The sequence below is a fragment of the Aulonocara stuartgranti genome (genome assembly GCF_965226115.1).
Source record: "Aulonocara stuartgranti genome assembly, chromosome: 18".
Taxonomy (NCBI): domain Eukaryota; kingdom Metazoa; phylum Chordata; class Actinopteri; order Cichliformes; family Cichlidae; genus Aulonocara; species Aulonocara stuartgranti.
In genome coordinates, this window is record NC_138954.1 from 10,810,012 (window position 1) to 10,829,949 (window position 19,938).

The window sequence follows — 19,938 nt, forward strand, 5'->3', positions numbered from 1 at the left end:
GAACATTTAGGGGGCTGATGAAACATTTCAGCCTGGATAGGAGTCCTCCATGATGACAGTGCCCACATCTACACCATGGGTTACTGACTGATTTGACAGCACTAACAGTTAGCGGATATCAACCCAATGGATGAAAGTTCAGTCAGGAAAACAGCTTTCTGTTTCTTTTCGGGCTCTTTCAGCTGACTGGGAAGTTAGAAATGGCATCCCGTCACCTGCAAACTTTTAAAAATGCTTCTTTTCTTTCTCCTGCGAACTGTCAATTCAGTGTCACATCAATGCACACCATTCACTTTACCATCATTTTAATCAGAAGCAGCATCCATGTGGTTTTCAGTTGAACTCACCAGAACTCAAACTCTACATCACATCCATATAGATCAGCTTTTCACACTTTTCCCAAAACCAGTCTAGTAAAATGCCTTTACGGCCTTTGTAGTGAGTGTCCCAGCAATGAATGCTGTCACAACAACATCACTTGTGGAGGATCCTTGGTGGGACACTTTATTATTATTTTTCTTTCATTAGTCACTTGTGTAATTAGAAAATATTCTCAGTTGCACGCTTTCTTTTGATTAGATGACGCCACGCTTTTGCCTCTGTGTTATAAATTAAGATAGAACTTAAATACTGGAGACTAAACAGACACTGTAGCTTGGCTCTTTTCTGGGTTAAAACATCTGTTAACACCTCTCGCAAATGTATTCTGTCTACAAACAGAAACTTTAATGGAAGAAGTGTATTTTGTGCATCTTCCTACACTCACTCACACTTTTTAGTTTCTGTACAGATGCAACAAATGACACACAAAAAGCAAATTCTTGGATTTAGTTTCCAGTCTATGTGCCATTTTAACTTCACTTCACGGGTCTTTGTATTTCAAAAGTAAATTAAAAATAAATTTCCTCAAATTATTAGGCCTTTGTTTAAAATGTTTAGTTTAATCTTTAAAAATTGTGCCATAAAATGTATTTTAAGATGATGAGTTTAGGTGAAGAACAGGGGTCACCCATCTGACAGGGTGACGTCTGCAGCTGCCTCTGCACAAAATCCTATTTAAACAGCAAATATGTTTCCAACCTTTTGTTTGAATATTTGGAAATTCAAAAAAGCATCCTGAGGCTTCAAACTGAGCTTTAAATCATGTTTGTTTACCCGCTCAGCAATTAAATTACGTGTTACTAGAGAAGATGTTTTCTTACATTGTTTAGAATTTGTCCGAGAACTGAAAACATTTCGGTAAAATTAATTTTCCTGCCTGCAAGCACAAACAGCGCAGGCCTGTTTTTGTGGTTAACTGGATTAGACTGGAGTGGTTATACTGCACCGGTAGGCGTCGCTGTTTCTCTCCGATAAACAGTTGGACCTGAAGAGATCAGGTCATAATGAAAAGTCTCCCCCCTGAAATTCATAAAATCTTCCTCGACGTGGCCGTGGTTATCTGGTGTTTATTACTTTAAAAATGGTGATTAAATAGCAAAATATGCACTAATATAATTAAATTATAGAATTAATAAAAGGCTGCGTGTGTTTCACGTTATCGTTTCATTCTTGTGGTATTTTCATCCATCTCCGCGTCCCACCTCTTGCTTCCAATTATCGCAGGGGGCTGGATCAGCTACCAATGGCGCACTTCTGATTGGCTGAACACGACGCCAATCTCAGGCTTGTCCCGTAGCCTCCTGTTGGCGAACACAATCCGGACCAGAAGTCAGAAAGTCAAATTTCACCACGGGGGCTAAGGAAGAAGGGTAGCGTTATCCGGTTATACTTTGGTCTTCTTTCATTCTATGTAATCCGTTAAGGATTAAAGTGGTTTAGCATTGAAAGGGGTTTAATTGGACTTGAGGACTTGTTGGCTCCTTTGTCCGGCTTTTTTACGCGCCGTGCCAGCGCAGCTGTTTGCGCACCTGAGTCCGCTGCTCAGCTTGTGCAGCGTCAACATGACTTTACAGCATTTGAGCCACTAAACTATCATGGTGATACTATTTTCTGGCGACGGAGCTGATGAGGCGAACCTTGGTGAATGCGCAGTGTTTCACTGTGGAATAACCAGAGTCCAGGTGTCACCAGGGGAGAGCCGATGTGGCCGTCTGGAGCAGCCAGCTGGGATTTGACAGAGCGCAGGAGTTTGGGATGCAAGAGAACCCTTAGAGAGACAGTTCTCGGCTTCTTTTACCTGGATTCAACACGGCCTGCCCCGAGCCATGGCCTCTGAAGTAGTGTGCGGGTTGGTCTTCAGGTTACTGCTCCCAGTATGTCTTGCAGCTGGTGAGTTTTCTCTCTAATACCCAATTTTTACATCTTTGTTGGCCTTTTGTGTTATTGGCTATGGTAAGTAAGGATGTGTAATTAAACTAATAATATCTATAAAGCTTATTTACTGATCCCACCCTGTGCTGTGCTTGTACCTTTAAATTTAATGTTAATTAATAACTGTACTCTAGTCTGCGTTGTCTCGGCTTCCTACACTGATATAAATCAGTTGTGACATTAATTCAAAGCCTCATATATATTAGAGCGCAGTTCCAGTATATTTGTTCAGGACATTGAGAGCAGCTTTCATATTTATGTTTGTGGGAAAATGTCATTGATTTTTTTTATATGATTTGTGATTGACCTCACAGTGATGGAGGTCACAGATCACCTTTCATCACTGCCGAGGTCTTTTCCTCTAAAAGTGAATCCAAACGAAAAACGACAGACTGCACAGAGTCATGCACCAGCTATTAAACACAGATTACAAAGCAGAGCCGTCATTTACCAGCAATGTCCTCCACCTGTCACCTTTTATTGGAGGTAATGAAGGAAACACAGCCGGCAGCAGTGACTGCAGAGTCACACCAAAGGCATGGTGTCTGTGTTTTAGGTACAAAAGTCTGATGGTGAAAATGAACTGATGTGAATTAAATGGTGTATGTTTATTTATATCTAAAAACAGAATCACAGCATCAAAGTTTTAGTTTATTATTTCCTTTCAATCGGATTTTTTTCGTGTCTGGAAATGAAACATGTATTGCAACACTAAATACACAGACTTTGCATTATTGGTAATTCGTATCTTTGGTTTTCACTGTGGTTTCGGAGTTTTCCTTTAATATTAGTGAATCATCAGTGTTGTAATTGAACTGTTTGGCGGCTGACAGTGTGATTGTTATTCATTATCATTTACATTTCGATGACAGTGTTTGAGCTGCACGTCTTCAGCTGTTCCACATTCCTCAGAGTTGTAGTCAGCTGTGCTTCCTCGTTTTGTTGTTTACTGAATTTGTTACTTTGTTGAGAAAAGTGTTCTGTTCCAAGGAAGAAGCTGTGGCCGTGTTGATTCACTCCTTTGCTATGCAGATGTGGACGATGATTCATGCCGTCAAACTTTGGAGTTTTTTATTTTGTGACTTTTTGCAGGACTAATCTGCCTAGAAAAGCTGATGAATTTCACTGAAGGTGACACATTGTTCGATGGTTATTTGCATTTTGTGGAGAAGATTTGGAGGCATAGTCTCACCTTGGATGCAGACTCCTTGAATTAAATGCACTTTACTTTGCGTTTTCAGTTGTAATCCTGTGGTAGGCCACAAGCGAAAAGTGATTAGTGTCTAACTGCCTTTGAGGTTCCAATGTGGTGTCTGTGTAAGACTTATGAGGGCGGGGTACTTTTAAAGCTAACAGCATGCTTTCTATAGATAAGCCCCACTCAGTACCACTATAATGCATCATTTGACAGCCTGATGCCCCTTTTATTTCCAAAAGCAATCGTGAGTCCATGCATTGTCTCCATTAATTCGTGGAAAGTCGTTTTAACAGTATGAATTAATAATGCGGTTCTGAGGGAGAGAATATTTGCCTTCCCTTTTATCGTAAACATACCTTTAATATTTTATGTTTTTTCAAAGTGCAAATGAGCGTTCGCTACGCCTGTACACATCATTAACTGTCAGGATGGAGGAAATGTAAAGTGGAAAGAAGGGAACATATAGAAACAGACAGCATCAGCGATGACAGATGCTGTTTTTGGTCATCAGAGTCACCTGATCAGCTGATTTTCTTTCCTTTTTGAGAACTAAAGCCCTTGCCATAAATAAGCCATGAAACCAAATGCTATCAGCAGACAGACAGTATTGGTTTTTGTCTTTGGGATATAAAATATAAAAGTAAATTTTCTGGCTTCTCACTGCCAAATAAACTGAGAGGAAGTGAACTGCACCGCAGCAGATGTTATCTTACCCCAAACACCTACATAACAGTCGCACTATATGTTTAGTTGTGCGTTATATGCAGAGACTGATACTTTTCTCATGTCCTAGTGAAAGACTTGCCTACTGACGTTGAATAGTCTGTGTTTCCTGTTGGCCATCTGACAGCACCTCTATTGAATCCGGCAGAACTGCTGGGCCCATGTGTACACAATCCCCTAAACCACCACCACCACCACACACACACACACGCACACACACACACACACACACACACACACACACACACACACACACACACACACACACACACACATACACAAACAAACACACACATCTGCACACAGCTCGAGTTTTGCTGATCAAACAGGCTGCTGTTTATGTGTTTACTGGCAGAGTTTGGAGTGCGGACTTAATTGTGAGCACGCACTTTTCCAAATGTCTGATCTGATATCGAACCTGCGGTGTGACCGTAAAGAGGGAGCAGCTAGTCAGCTGGGTTGTGCAGTTTGCAGATGCTGCAGTGGCCATCGCTAGAACACAATGCTTTAGGTGGTATTTTGATATGAAGATGCTCTGCTGTTTCATCAGATATGTTGACTAAGAATCTTTGACAAGGTGGCAAAAAGTGTTCTGTTTAGGCTAAACATCAATTTCAAAACTATAATATTCTTAAAAATAAAATGTTTAGTTAGAAGATTGCCCAAATAAGGTCAAATCCCAGATACAGAGCAAATTCTTTGTGGAAAGCAAAGACAGATTAATGCTTTCTCTCATGGGTAAAAACAGGCTGGAGAGAATTAAGCAATAATTTTATTATTATCAGAAACCATTAAAGAGAAAGGAATCAGACATCAGGCAAATTCTTCTGCAATTGAACTCTGCACGATAGTTCAGTGTAAGAATGTTTGAGTTTAAAATAGTTTTTAAATTGATCACCCAAATAAAAAATATCAGATGTGATAGAAAAAAAAGCTGACTGCATGAAGTTCAGATGTTCTTGGTGCTTTGCTCAAAGTCTGAAGCAGTTAAATTTATATTAAAAGAGGGCAGCAATACGCAGGTAAAACTCTAACATTGCAGCAACCTGTGTGTTTGTGTTCGTCCAGTCACTTAAATCATTTTTAAATGACAAAACCTTCTCTGCTTCTCATATGAGAATATCTGACACTAAACTAAACAGATGATATCCTTATTTTCTCTGATAGTAAATGGAACATATTTGGGTTTGAGCTGAGAAAAAAAGAATCCATCTACAGTAAAGTTATCACTTTAAACTGTTAAAGCTTTGACCCATCACAATTTGCCAACAGGTCAAACAAATAGTGAAGGAAATAAAATGTTGTTTAATAATAAAGATCGCTGTTAGTTTGAAGCCCAGATTAATCGTTTGTTCTCTGAACATATTTTATCTGGAAAGTAGTACAAGGACATTGTGGATATCTTTCATGGTATCATAATAGACACAAGTTCTTAGTTTCATGCTCAGATGAAAACAGCTGATGTGGTATCTCGTTCATGACTTTCTTCTGAACGGTTTCATTTTACTCCTTTATCTCCCAGTGCTTGGCTTCGCTTGGCACTGCGCAGTCTTATCTCCTGCCACATTTCATCATTTATGAGGCCTAAAACTGTGAAATTAGTTGGTTGCAAAATTCTGGTTTGGCTCGCCTGTGTCTAGGCTTTGTGTGTTTGTAATAGTAGGTTTAACTGGAAGAGACAAAAGCCCGATTCAACCGTGAATGGGGATTTTTGCAGTAACCGGTTTATCTTAAAAGAAGGGCAGTTTATTTTCATTCCCTGTGTTAAAATCTTCTGATGGTGAGTCATGCAGCAAAGGCAAATGGTCAGGAAGGCTGCGGTCAAGTGTCTGCAGGCTAGCAGTGGGAGCAGAGCCATATAGATACATTTGGATTATCTGTACATCAAATATGGTTAGAGACCAATTTAGACTTAAAGCTCAGAGCAGACGATTAATGGGGTTAGCATGAAAATTTGCAGGTTTAGAAAGTGTTTAATGCCACATTTAATGTGGATAAAAATTCAAGTGGGTGGATTAAAACAGTGTAAGATGAAAAATGATAGATTGTGAGTCATTCCCTCCTCAGTCACCTGAGAGGCTTAGGCTGAAAAACCCTCGCCTACTTGCTAAAAAGCTTTGAAAAAGAAAAGAAAAAAGATCAATAATGATAGTGCTCTATTTATGTCATTATATTTGTGATTTTGGCATGTGGCAGGCCAAGCATTCATGCGTACTTGAAACTAATCCCAGATGTTTGCAATTTGCCCAAAGATGACAGCCCCAACAACTTTTATTAACTTTTGTTAGTTTTCGCTGGTCTGCATCTGAGAACTGAGAAAACCTGAAGGTGCTCTTACTTCACAGCTTCAGCAAGGGAAAAGTCAGAGCCAAGTCAAATGTCGATGAATGGGTCCATTGAGCGTGCAAAGATAAATAAAAGCACCATTTTCAGCATTTAAATGTAATTTTTCAGTAGTTCAAGAGCAGTAGCTGCCGATGTCTGTGACTGAGACGATAACTCGTGCGGCCGACCAGGTTGTAAACTCTGAGCTTGTTGATATAACCGCAATGAGAAACTTAGGAGGTCAGACTGTGTGTCCACATTTTATACTAAGTCACTGTGTACTTTCTTCCCTGACTCCCTTCCCCTGACCTAAAAAGGTTCAACAAAATATAAGCAGCTATGCAGTTTATTACATTCGTTTTGCACAAACTAAGAAAAACTTGAAATATTAAGCAGATGTCACAGAGCAGAGTAACCGAGCAGCGAGTATACACATCTGGGAGTGTGAGTCACTTTATTTAGACAGCAGAGCTGCTTAAATAGTTAAAAAATGAACTTGTCAGTGCAGATGGTCAGCCTGCTTCAGGAAATGAGGAGCATCATGGATCAATACATCAATTAATGGTTTTTGGAAGTCATGTTTGCACTCAAGCTTTTTAAGACATCATGAAACCAAAAGGACCTTCTTCATGTGCCTGGATGGGGCGTGAGTATGTGTTTGTGTGTGTAATGCTGGGAAGGTGTTACATAAGCCAGTGTCATGTGTGGTTTTACATCCTAAATACTGAAACAGTGTTCTGAGGTTTGACTAAATTCATAGTGGAAGCGTGACTGCAGGTTGTATTTTTTATCGTAAATTAATTCATATTATTGTGAAAGGGAAAATGTGTAAGCCAGTGATAAACACCTTATTTCTTTGGTAGGTGAAAAATGGGGGAAAGCTGAATATTTGAGAAACTGCAACCAGTGAACGTTTCGCCAAAACAGTCGATTCATTTTCAGTAGTTGCCAAGTAATTACTGTTGAAGCGCTAAAGGGCTAAAAAGTAGCTAACAGCTTCACATTTATTTGTTTTACTGACACAATAAACTGAACAAAAGCCAGCCCTGGTCTTTCATTCTGTCCTGATGTAAACTTTTGTTAAAAGATAAATGACATGAAATTGGAGCTGGAATAAAAAAAAAAAACTGTAATAATTTTACAGCAGAATTAATTAACCTTCATTTTGTGTTTTGGTTAAAAATCAAACACTGTACTTTCAGACTTTTGTCATGGGATTACACACTCTTCATGCTCCAGCCACATGGCTGTGATTCATTTAAAGTTTTGGCAACCAGACGTTATTTTCCTGTTTTGAAATCTCTGAGGTACATCGAGTATTTTAAGGGCATCTGGTGCATGACGCTCGCCGCACTGCTGCAAAACATTCAAAGATTTCATTTTGTAGAGTTTAATCCTAAAAAATGATCTGGTTTCAATAACGTCCCTGCAAAACTCTGAAATCTGCACATGTGATATGAAGCTGCGCTTAGTGAGGCATTTTACGGCATGGAGGCAGATATAACCGCAGGCTGCTCAGTCAGCTAATTGTCCCTCTTCACATCCGAGGACTATCAGGTCTTTACTGTTCTTCAAAACAAACGGCAGTTCATTGACTGACTTAAGCACAGGCTGGTTTAGTGATGCGGGCCAGATGAACAGATAATGAGGTTTGTGAGTGTGAAGTTTAGTTAGAGGAATGTTTGATGTTTTACTACTTTGAGCCAGCAGGAACATTTTAATGATTTTCACCACATGTTTGTCTCAAGTATCTGTTCAGTGACGATCTGACTGCTGCCAGTGTCTGCACGTTATTTACTCCTACACATTATGTAATGCAAACGAAGCTGTAAACACATTACTGAGCTGGTCAATTTTCTGTCTTTGTCTCTGCAGCTTGCCTGTTCAGGTACAATGTCCTGTCCTTCGTCTACCTCATCTATCTCCTGCTTATTCCACTCTTCCCAGAGCCTACAAGCACAACAATGCAAGGTAAGCTCTACAGTGCCCCTCTGAAGCTGTGTAGTTTCAGTGGCTTTGCCATCACCCTAAGAATCTTGACTGTTTCCCAGAGTTTGAATTGACTTGTTGTTCTCTATAATACAAACCAGCCCTTCTGCAGGAGAGTTGAATTTCCTTAAGATGAGCATGGATTTGGCACATAGCTCAGTCCATGAAAGGTAATATTGGTTAGCGCAGGCATGAGTCCATCTGTAATAATAAAAATGATCTGCAACCGGCCAGCTCTGAGATAGAAAGATGTGATCCATTAGGACCACATCTAAGGAGCTCTTCATGAAAATTGCCATTTTAGGCTCAGGTTTAGTTTATTTGCTCATATAATACCCATATAAATGATACAAAACTAAATACATGAGTTGTTCTGTCGAGAAGACAAACACAAAAGAGCTTGTAAAATATCTCTTAGAGAAGAAAAGAAAAAGAAACTTGGGATGAGGACTGGTTTTGACAATGGCTAACCATTTTATTTGAAGAACAGAAACTGAGAAGTTTCTCTCCCCAGGCCATAACATCACGATCTGCGTGCGTCTGTGATGTTCATTAATTCATCCGATTTGAAGGTGGAGGTGACCTTTAACCTTTCTGGTGTTTTGGTTTAGATAAAAATGCAGGAAGTTTACAGCCGGTAAACAAGCTTCCATATGACAGCTGACAGCTATTTAGAATCCATTCATCCTCTGAAGAAATATGAATCACGGTGGACCTCTGCGGTTTATGAGAAGTGACTGAGGTGACTGTTCTCCTTACGGGTGATGAATGTGGGATTTAAGCCTCGCTTTTATGCACTTCATCCACCACAAAACACTAAACAGCACACCTCCCAGACCTCTAATAATATAGGCTTCTGCAGGAGACCACATGTAGTGTTTAATAATACATAAACCTATTTTGTCTGAGGGAGCGACGTCCAGTCCGAGATTCGTCTCTGCTCGTCTCCAGCTGAAATAACAATCAGGAAGTAAAGGAGGAAGAGAAAGAGAGGAGGTGCGGGAGAGGAGAAAGTGGACCACTTACAGTCTCATCAATAGTTAAAGAGACTTCTAGTAAAGCTGAACGCTCATGAAGCTGATAGCTGCTGATTTCAAGAGTCGTTCAACAGTCATGACAGGATATACATTAAGGATAATAATAATGATATTTAAAAAATAATATATCGATAATGTGTCAACAATACTCACAATAATGCTGTTACTATTTGTGTAACTGATTTTTTTTGTCTAGCTTTTGCAAACACTGGCCAAAGTAAAATTGCCCCCAAAAATCACATAAACACTGTTATAGGTGAATTAGACTGACGGACATTATTGTTGTTACGTTTTTATTTTCCTGCCTTAATGGGTGTTTTAATATCTATATTCTATATAAATATTCTTAAACTGCATGCTTCAAAAAACAAAAAAATATACAAAGTATTCCTGTTCCTAATAAGGCTGAAATTAAGATTTAATTTTACATCTGATTATTCACATTTAATGTCTAAACAACTCACTTTTGTCAAAAGTACCAAACCCAAAAGACTAATCTTCACCCAGGTAATTTCCCAATTGAGGGATGGAACTGGCCAGTTCATTAGGTACAACTCACCAAGTGCTCATTAACACAAATCTGATTAGCCAGTCACATGGCAGCAACCCGGAGAGGATGCATTTCGCACGTGCTCACCAAAATTATACAATAAAAGCTTGGAAAACTGTTGCCTTGTCTGATGAGTCAGTCTTTCTGCTTCGGCCGTCAGAATTTGGTGTGAACACCATTAAAGCGTTGCTCCACCCTGCCTCGTATCAGCAGTTCAGGCTGCTGCTGGTGGTGTAATGGTGCGGGGAGTATTTTCTTGGCGCGCAGTACCAACTGAGGATCATTTAAGCTGTAGGATTGTTGCTGCCATTGGTTAACTTCTCAAATTCAGATTTTATGAACTTCAGAACATATTCAACAGGTTTAGAGTGCAAACAACTTCACTCTGGTATAAAAAAAAATACTAATAATAAGCACTGAAAAAGAAATAAATACTAGAATAAATGTAAATGTATTTTATTGTTGTTTGATTTGATTATTAACAATAATTGGTATGTTTTCTTTTCTTATAATCAATCAATGTTAATTATTTCTGCAGTCCTGAGCAGTAAGTTCGAGTTTCCCTAGAGAGGCATTTCCAGGCATAATTACCAGCTGCTAAAAAATCTGTCGCTTATAAAAAGCTCTTATATAACTTAAAATAAAAAAGTCTTCAGACCCATTGAAACAATTCAGTTTTTCTTACTTTGTAGTAGAAATTTTTTGTAGCTGCAAACTAAAAGAACCAATCCACAAAAACGTATAGATGTCACAACGTCACACCTATGTGACAAGGGGCGATGACGTGCTGATTAAAAGGTCATTCAAACTACTATTAAAAAATGTTGGTAGGCCGCCACCCTGACAAAATGCCAGTTCTTTTGTTTACCCTTAAAGGAAAGTGGATTAAATTTTTAGTAGCTTATGTTTATGTGACCTTTCACCGCGCATTGTCAGAGTATCCAAAACAGGAGAGGAGTGAAGTCATCGGCGTCAGAAAGTAGGAGATATCCTTCCAGTGCAACCTGCCAGGACATGCGTCCCATCTGTCTGCCTCAGCTGTCTGTCATCAGGGAGGGGGCTGCAGGCTGACAGGCTCACTATGAGGAAGTTATGGCAGGAGGACTTTAATAACAGGATAATATACAGTGTACAAAACAGCTGGAACAATTACGATGTTGTCATTGCACAAACAGCTGATTGTAGGTAGATATTGTTTAGAGAGTTGAAGGGGAGAGGCGTCTCATATTTCTACCATGTACAGTCCAATTCAGTACCTTTAAGATGCACATTGGCTTAAAATAATCACCATGGAAACACTGAATCAAATTCATTTGATCTCTGTTTATATTGTTACCAGATAATCCTAATTTCTAGTAACATTCCTGTTAATTCATATGTTAAAAATCAGCTTTTGACACTAAGCGCCAATTAGACACAGGCAGCTCAAACTTATAAAAACCATCTTATTTTGCAGTAAAGACTCACATGTTCAAAATCATTTTAGAGGGAATTAGGTAAATAGATTGAGCTAAATTCACTGCTTTGTTTTGATGGTCTGTTTCATTCAGTCTTTTCATCTTCGAGGACATGCAGCAGTTAAATCTGTTAAGTTAATTTAAAACGAATGTTTGACATGAATAATTCATTAGGTGCGTTTTGCTTTGAAAAGCTGCAGCGCGGCTGTGTGCCCGCGGATACGTGAGCACAGAGACAATATTTTATGCAACTTGTTGTTGTTGTTTTTGTGTTTTACTCTCTAATGCCATAATTGCAGTATTTAGCTCAATGTACCTTTGAAGGCATTCCCAGTGGAGGTGAACAAAATCTAAGCTGTTGCTTTTAAAAGAGCAACAAGCATTGCGAGAGCTTTAGCAGTAGGTGTTACAAGCTTTGTGAAATCTGTAGTCTTTTAGCCGTCTTACATGACTTCACATAAATATTTGATGTTATGGGTTATATGGTTATCAGGTTTATGTTTTAGCTTGCAGACTTCTAATTTGGCTTTTTTTCTTTTTAGTCTTTGTCATGCTTTCATGCTTTTTAACGACCTGAGATGCTTTTTCTCTTATTGTTAAGTCGGACAGCAGGCTTCCCCATAAATTGAACTGGTCTTTAAAAGACTTAATTAGGCTTTTCTGAAACTGTGATTTGGCAGGACAGCGTGTTTTGTCAGGTCTTAACGCTGTCAGATGGATGAAGTTCTTTGACTGTTTAGGAAAAAGAAGGAACCGTTAAAACCAAACAATGGCCTCTGTTTTGAAAGGGGGGGGAAAAGTGCTCTTGGGACAGAATTTTGAAACTGAAAAAGTGACGCAGATTACTTTTTCAAGATGAGCATTGGCAAACAAGTCAGATGGCCGTCAGGCAGCAAAAATGTTCTATTACAAATAGGAAAAACAGGGGGTAAAGCCAAACAAGTTGCAATGTCCCGAGCCTTAGTACCAGTTTGGATGCAGAAGCTCGCAAAAACTCCTCATACCTCGCATTTACAAGCATTCTTTTCCCCCATTGTGAAAGCATTGGGAATTGCAAAGGGAAATTAACACAAATTGTTTTTACTTCAACATTTACTGCAAGAAGTCCAACGTGATGTGTTGTTGCACACGTTTGATAAGGTTAGCCCTCAGCGGCCCGAGGCTCAGCAGTAGCGCCTCACCTCAGCCAGGATATTACCCCACTGTAGTAAAACTGCTGTGCATTCCCCCACAAGGATGCAGTAAATTTAATGAGATGGGGATGTTGCCCAGTGAAGAACCAAACTGTGCAGATAAGCAAAACTATTTAATAAAACATTGTTGATAGCCCAGCACAAGACATTACTGTTATTTATTAATCAAAGAACGAGAGCCTGATCCAGCTTCATTTGCCTTCTCTCGATCAAGATTTTCATTTTCATAATTAGTGGGAAACCTGCTGCTGAGAATTTTGACCATAACAGCTCCTGAAATTATCCCAAATACCTGTAGGTGCACCATAAAGTGGCCATGTGTTGAACAGCTGTGGCAGCTCCCCTGCCCCATCTCTTCCACCCTCCCAGGATCAGTCATCCACTGACAGCTGTATTCTTCACAGTCAACACCTTCATGTTCATGGCCTCCAACAGCCAAGTCCTTAACTGTGAACACCAACAGACACTGAAGCTGAAGAGCAGAATTAAGTTCAAAATCTTATAGACGGTAACTTATCGACTTAGAGGTCCTGTGGTCCACCAAAACGTTTATTTGACTTGTCAGTAGAAATCAGCTTTGCTCAATAGTAACGTTACCAGCTCTTGACCAGGATATGTATTGTGATCCACTGAAAATCCCTCCTGGGTGCTGTCCCAATCACCCTCACCTTCTTTACCAATTTATTCAAAACAGCTCCAGACTCCAGGCACTGACTTTTTCTATGAGAAACAGCTGTCTGTTTTCAAATCCATTCAGTCCTAAACTGAAGTCCTAAGAAAACTACACGAAATGGCACTTTTTAAATATGTCACTCAAACTCAAAAAGAAGCAAAATTTCACTTTTGTGTTTGATAAAGTTCTCAGTATCTACACAAGCAAACCAGCGCATAGACTTTTCTGTGTTTCAGTGGATGAATGAACATGTGGGAATCTTTAAACTGAGCCGTGTTGAACTCACTGTAGCTGTTCTCCTCTGTTAGGCCACACAGGGCGTCTCCTCCAGTCGCTCTGCTTCACCAGTATGTCCTTCCTGCTACTCCACATCATCTATCAGATTACCATCCACAGCCTCGTGGCCGGGAACTCCATCGCCTCCAACTTCAACTGTGAGTACACTGCAGCCATTGTAGTAAACGCTCTAAGAGTAGCGACGTTTGTTCTGTATACAGAAATAAAATAAAATCCCTCACGGGTCAAGAATCCAAGAAGCAGGAATGGAGTTTATTGATTGAGTGGTCTTCTGTTGTTCTTGCCTTCTGGAAACATTTAAAAAAGACATGCAGGAAGCACCTTATTCGTTTTTAGAAAAGGGGATAGACTAATAAAGATGAATTAAACCCTTTAAAATCATTTTCTGCCAAAGTGTGAGTCAAGGCAGAGGTATGTGACCGTTGCAGTTTGTTTCTTTGCACGATTACATGAAAACTAGCAAGGTGGAGTTTATGAAACTTGGTAGAGCGGTGGAGTATGGGTAAAAGTAGAGCTCATTAATTTCTGGTGTAGATCTGGATAGGGCAGAGGTCGGCAGCTTACCTCTGGGTTAAGACGTTGGCACTGGCAGAGCATTTAAGGGTATTTTTCTATAAAATCATATTTTTATTGGATCAAATGTCTTTTGCAGGGAACTTATTGCTTTGGTTGTATTCACTGGGAAATCAAATATGGTAAACAAAAACACCATCTTTTTCTAACCTGTAAGAGCTTAACCCTGGTTTACACTTGTGTGGGTAACCTAATGGTAGATTTGGCTTAATTTGGTCATGTTGCACTTTGATTATTTACCCTGTAAATATTTCTTTTCTGAGAAAATACCGTGTTTTAAATCATGCGCGTTGAAAAAATGTCCAGCCTGCTTTAAAAATGCAAATTACCTGCATTACTTTCAAATAATTTGAATTTAATAAGCCTAAGATGTCAAGTTGAATCAAATGTTTGTATCTGAAGAGTTTTTAGGGCCTCAGTCGCAGGCCTAGAGAACATAAAGCCGTTCTCTCTGATCAATCATAGACTTTTTTCATTCCCACATAGCCAAAATAGCTCCAGTGTCTGATTACACCTTTTAAAGAGGTGTACACATACGAGCTGTGATGTAGCCTCTGTGCTCCTGCAGCTGCACGTAGCTGCTGGAGTTATTGCGTACAGCAGAAATATAAATGAGGCTAAACCTGACTGTAAAGACATTAACCATGATTTACTTGCACAGAACGGATGTTTTTTGGGGGGTGGGAAAGACCAGATAAGGCGGATTCTCTTCCTGTTCATGACCGACTACGTGCACACGTGTGTCCCATCAGTCTCACGTGCCCTTGTATACCTGCACTCTGACCAGCCCCTGATGCAAGGTCACAAAGTTGTATATCGCCAGAGAAAGTTGTAGCTTTTTCACAGCCTGAGGCAAGGTTTCCATCCAAAACACTAAGTGAAGACATGCACCATTTGCAGGAGAGAACACACTTCGCTCTGAATAGTAATTCAGGTTTGTTTTTTTTTAGATACCTTCATTCTTATTGCATTTTGTCACATCATGAAGATTTATGGATCCGACACATTCCTCAGTGTAATTAGCTTCTTTGTGCCATATGGCAATGCAGAGAAAAAGGATACTTGGTGCCAGTAAAGCAAACATTGTAAGTTCCTGACTCAGTGTTGGGAAGGTGTTAATAGCTGGCTTTGGGTTTCTCATGAAACTCTGTATCAAACTGTAAAATATGAACGTGTCTAGACGGGACAGACCCTGACCTTATGTTATAATGACTTGTTCTCTCTAATGGAAGCGGCTCGGTTTTCTCCGCAGAGAAACGGCCAACTCACAAGGTAGAACGAACCTTATCGCCTCAGGCAAAAACACACGACACCTCTCAGAGAGGGTAGACTAAATATTCTGTCAAGGAAGTCCTTATTCCTAAAGTCTCCGGGGCTCCAGTTTTTTGGCAGATCAAACCCTGGAGTGACACCATAAATTCTGTCCAGTTATTTTATATAAATTTGTATTTTTCATTCAGTGGAAGCACTTTGAAACGCATGCTTTGAAAGTGCTATACAAATAAACTTTCATTATTATTATTTTGTGTAAAAAATGAAACAATCCAGTAAAAACAGTGAAAACAGCAACTTTCTCTCTAGCCAGAGCAAGTTGTGTGACAGTAAATGTCAAGGATTTGCTGTGTAAAAGGCAGATTGTGTGCTAGGACTTGAGAAACAGGAGTGAACTTAAAAATCAGCTTTAATGCTGTTAGCTCACAATAATACAAAAGTCCAAACATCTGCATAGCAGAAGCTGGGTATCTGAATGCCAGGGATCTTTAGGAAAACAGGCTAGGGAGACACACAGCCATGAGGGACGACAATACAAAGGACAAGAGAAAACTCAGACGATATATGCATACAACAGATAATGTGGGGAGAGATAACAGGTGGGAGGACAGCTGTAACTAATCCAGAACCTGAGACAAAGGAAGTAAAACATCACACAAGACACAGAGAAAAACAATAACTAAAATAAAACAGGAAGAGATAACGGCAACAGAGATTAAGCATGACACGGAAATAGAAGGGAGGCGGGAATACCAGGAAATTCAAGAACAACCTAAATTTGAAACTGAAATCTGAGAATATGAATAAACAGACACCAACCAGGAAATGTTGTTATAAGAAAAATACAAAACTCAAAACACATGATTCGTATCTCCAAAAGAATCAAGAACCCATAAACCCAAAACCCTGCGGCCAAGACCCAGAGTCCATGATACAAAAAACTGTAGCGTAACCAGCCAGATGTTAAAGTTTCTGTAGCCCAAACCTTCTGCTGTAGGGCAAGAAATACAGATTATTGCAGTAAAGAACACAAATAAATGACTTTTTAGAAATCAGCTGCATTTTAACTGACAACCTATTCACTCACATAAGCAGATTAACTCAAGACAAATCAGATACACTTTAGCTTTGACATCCAGAGTTAGCGTGACTAAAATCTGGAAGAGATGTATGAATCACAAGAGAAAGAAAAGAGTCCAGTGAAAAACATTTTACTGAATGAATATCAAATTGGTAGCACGATGTAAAAACCCACAGATATGTAACATGCAGAAAAGCACAATGACCAGCTTTAAATAATAAGTCTGTTTATATTTTTTTTTATATATTTTTGATTATAATAAATCAAGTCAAAGTGAACTTCCGTCGATTTATTAATTTAATTCCGCTTATCCAGCTCGGATTCACGGGATCTTGAGTCTGTCCCAGCTTCTAAAAAAGGACACGAGGCTGGGTATCCCCTAGACAGGTCGCCAATCTGTCGTAGGGCCAACAGAGAGACAGAAAACCATTCACGTTTTAGCCAGTTAACCTAACGTGATAGTTTTTGTGGGAGGAAGCTGGAGTACCCGGAGAGACGGGCAAATTACACAGATAGACCTCAGCCGACCCACGACCTTCTTGGTGGTTAGTTGAACTGGTTCTGCTATCATAAATTGTGTGTGCAGCTTAGCATGTTCTAGTTTTTATCTGTTTGCTAGCCCATTGTTACTCAGACACTATTAATAACACATTAGTGAAACACTGCTATTCTAGTTGACATGTTCCTTAATGAGTGCTCGGACTGATTTATTCTGACTCGGTCCATATCCTGTCTCTAAATGCTCGTGCGTTGCCGTCGGACATTGTGGAGCCTTTTTAAAAAAGAAATTAAAATAAATATTTGTCAGTGGGTTTTAAGAATCCTGCTTTCAGAAGTAGTGGATGTTGACACACTGAGGAAGTCAGAAAGTGCTTGGACTGGGCAGCACATTGTTTGTTTTGTAGATCTTGAGATTAGCTGAAAGTAAGAAAGTAAAGTATATCAGACTTAATTGTTAAGACTGATTTAAATCAATAGAGGCTGTCAATTCAAATAGATACCCTTGATAATTGTTTGAGCAGGAACAGTAAATATATTAAAACAAAAAGCCCCCCCCCCCCCCCCGTTTTGTTCCTCCAGCAGTGCAAAAAATAATAAAAGATAAATAAATAATTTGGTGTACATGACTTACTGTCCTCCCTTGAATGCACACCACTCCTGGTATTTTAAACATGCTTAGTATGGATTCTTGCTATCTAAAGTCAGGCTATTTATGCTTTGCCTTATCTCACACTGGAATTTCAGTAAAAACCACACTGAGTAGATCAAAAACATCCTTGTATCGTGTCAAAACAACATTTCGCAGCACACTTCTTTTAAACAATCTGCACCCAATCTTGCACAATATGCAAACCGATGATTTTGATTCACTGTGATGATTTGTATACATGTTGTTGGCTTTTCCACTTCCTGAAGTTAATGTCAGCCTGTTGATATTGATATTTTAATGTTATTTCTATACAACAGGAAGTTAGGCATTACTCTTTGTCTTCTCATTCTGCCGCCTGAGAAATAGCCTTATCTCAGATTTTCTATATCTGGCATTTAGCCTCCTTGACACCCTTTTCCTTTTGGCAGTCGAGTATAAACAAGGAGTCCTCCTTCGCAGTTAGGTGGTTATCCTCTCCCCGGATAACTTCATATAATTTCCTCCGTTCACCGCAGCCAAATACGCCATTAGAGCAGTAAGCTGAGTATGAGTATGAATGAGAAAACCTTTCCAAAAAAGCTGACACCTCCAGCTGTTGGAGCAGGTCAGCGACTGGTCACCAGATGAGTCCGGGGACGCCTTCCTTTGGAGTCATCCGTCATTCTTGCATGCTGACTCGACATTGCATTTACAAACAGTTGAAAACATTTGTATTCCAGATGGGTGGAGTTCAATACATTGCAGATCTAAATTGCCAGTTTGTGACTAAAAAAAACAAGCTCCACTCACTTCCATATACTTTCCTTTGATTGTTTAAACTTTATGGTAGTTTTTAGCAGCAATCTGGTCACTAAGGAGCTTTTTTAAGTATAATAAAGGATTTGTGCATTCAATTTGTCTGATGGCAGTAGACATTTGTCCAGTCTGTAAGGGCTAAGCAGCCTAAAAAAACACGGCTGTGCAGCGGTGGTCTTTGTAAAGCCCCATTGTTATTCCCTTTTGTATCCACACATGTCTTTCCTGCTGTTTCCTTAATGTGCAACACTTACTAAACTCTCAGATTGTCTGATATAATTATGATGTGCTGAAATGTCGATTGTGCTTATCACCATCCTCTGTGGAAAAGGGGCAGCTGGCATTAGGTCCCAGAGATAGAAGCGAGAGTGCAAAGAAATGCAGCACTGAGAGGTTAACAGCCCAGCAAGTACAAAGGGTGTTTTATGGTGTTCGCATAAAGTGTGAGGACAGGTATTTTTGGTGCCCAGCTGGGGTGAAATGTGGCCTCGCCTCGGCAGGCAGAAAGTCTCTCTTCTAGAAGTCTCCGTGCTGAGTTCAGTCTGCACTAGAAAGTATTCCTAAGACATCCTATGCATCAGACTGGCCTTGCTTTACCTCTGACATTCCTCGAGCATGATCTCACACACAGGATGGATTTCCTCTTACATCTGTAGGTTTGGTTTTGGGGGTGGGTTGAAGTTGCATGTTGCAAACTGACTGCATTTGCTTAATGCATCACTGGGTTTTTATTTTAAGATTTAAACAGGGCATTAAGTAATCTATGAACTCTATCAAGCTCTGTGGGTGATTTTTAGGAATTAGGACAACATGAGTGGAGCTTATCTCCTACTGTGCAAGTTTCTGGCACTCCCCTCTTTCCTGACCACTTAAGCTACTTGTAAATGACACAAACAGCAAAGCAGCGAGCAAAAGCAAAAGAACAAAAGGTGCATAGAAGAGCTGGTGCTAGAGATGTTTTAATATTCACTGAAACTGCTGCTCAAAATCTCTAAAGTCTAATTTTGCTTATGTCATTTTGATTGGAGTTTTCACTGTTGTTTAATCTCATGATTAAAGCTGGCGTGAGTAATTTTGGACCTTTGGAGGAAAAAAAAGATTCCAAAGGAAAACACAGCCACGATAAACCGTTGGCTTGTAGGTTTGTTATGGTTACTAACAAATCCAGTGGACACAGACCAACAAGTTGTTGGATTCATGTTTCAGGTCAGTGGAATTTGCAGATTTTAAACTCAGGTTTGGTGCTTTTACTCCAAATAAAGACATGTGTGTCTTTAGCTTTTAACGTTGATGTTTGGCTCTCTGCTTTCTG

At 39.6% G+C, this 19,938-nt stretch overlaps 1 protein-coding gene across 6 annotated transcripts in view; it reads left to right on the top strand.

Moving 5' to 3' along the window:
- The first annotated feature begins 644 nt into the window (after nt 1–644).
- piezo2b (piezo-type mechanosensitive ion channel component 2b) overlaps nt 645–19,938 on the top strand; it is a 91,981-nt gene continuing 72,687 nt past the window's right edge. The window contains exons 1-3 of one of the 6 annotated variants that reach the window (XM_082512933.1): nt 645–2,271; nt 8,435–8,530; nt 13,767–13,892. In XM_082512933.1, coding sequence (XP_082369059.1) covers nt 2,208–2,271; nt 8,435–8,530; nt 13,767–13,892 — 286 coding nt within the window. In that variant the 5' untranslated portion in view covers nt 645–2,207. The remainder of the gene's footprint in view (nt 2,272–8,434; nt 8,531–13,766; nt 13,893–19,938) is intronic. The other 5 variants (XM_082512929.1, XM_082512928.1, XM_082512930.1 and 2 more) reach the window with 5 other exon arrangements.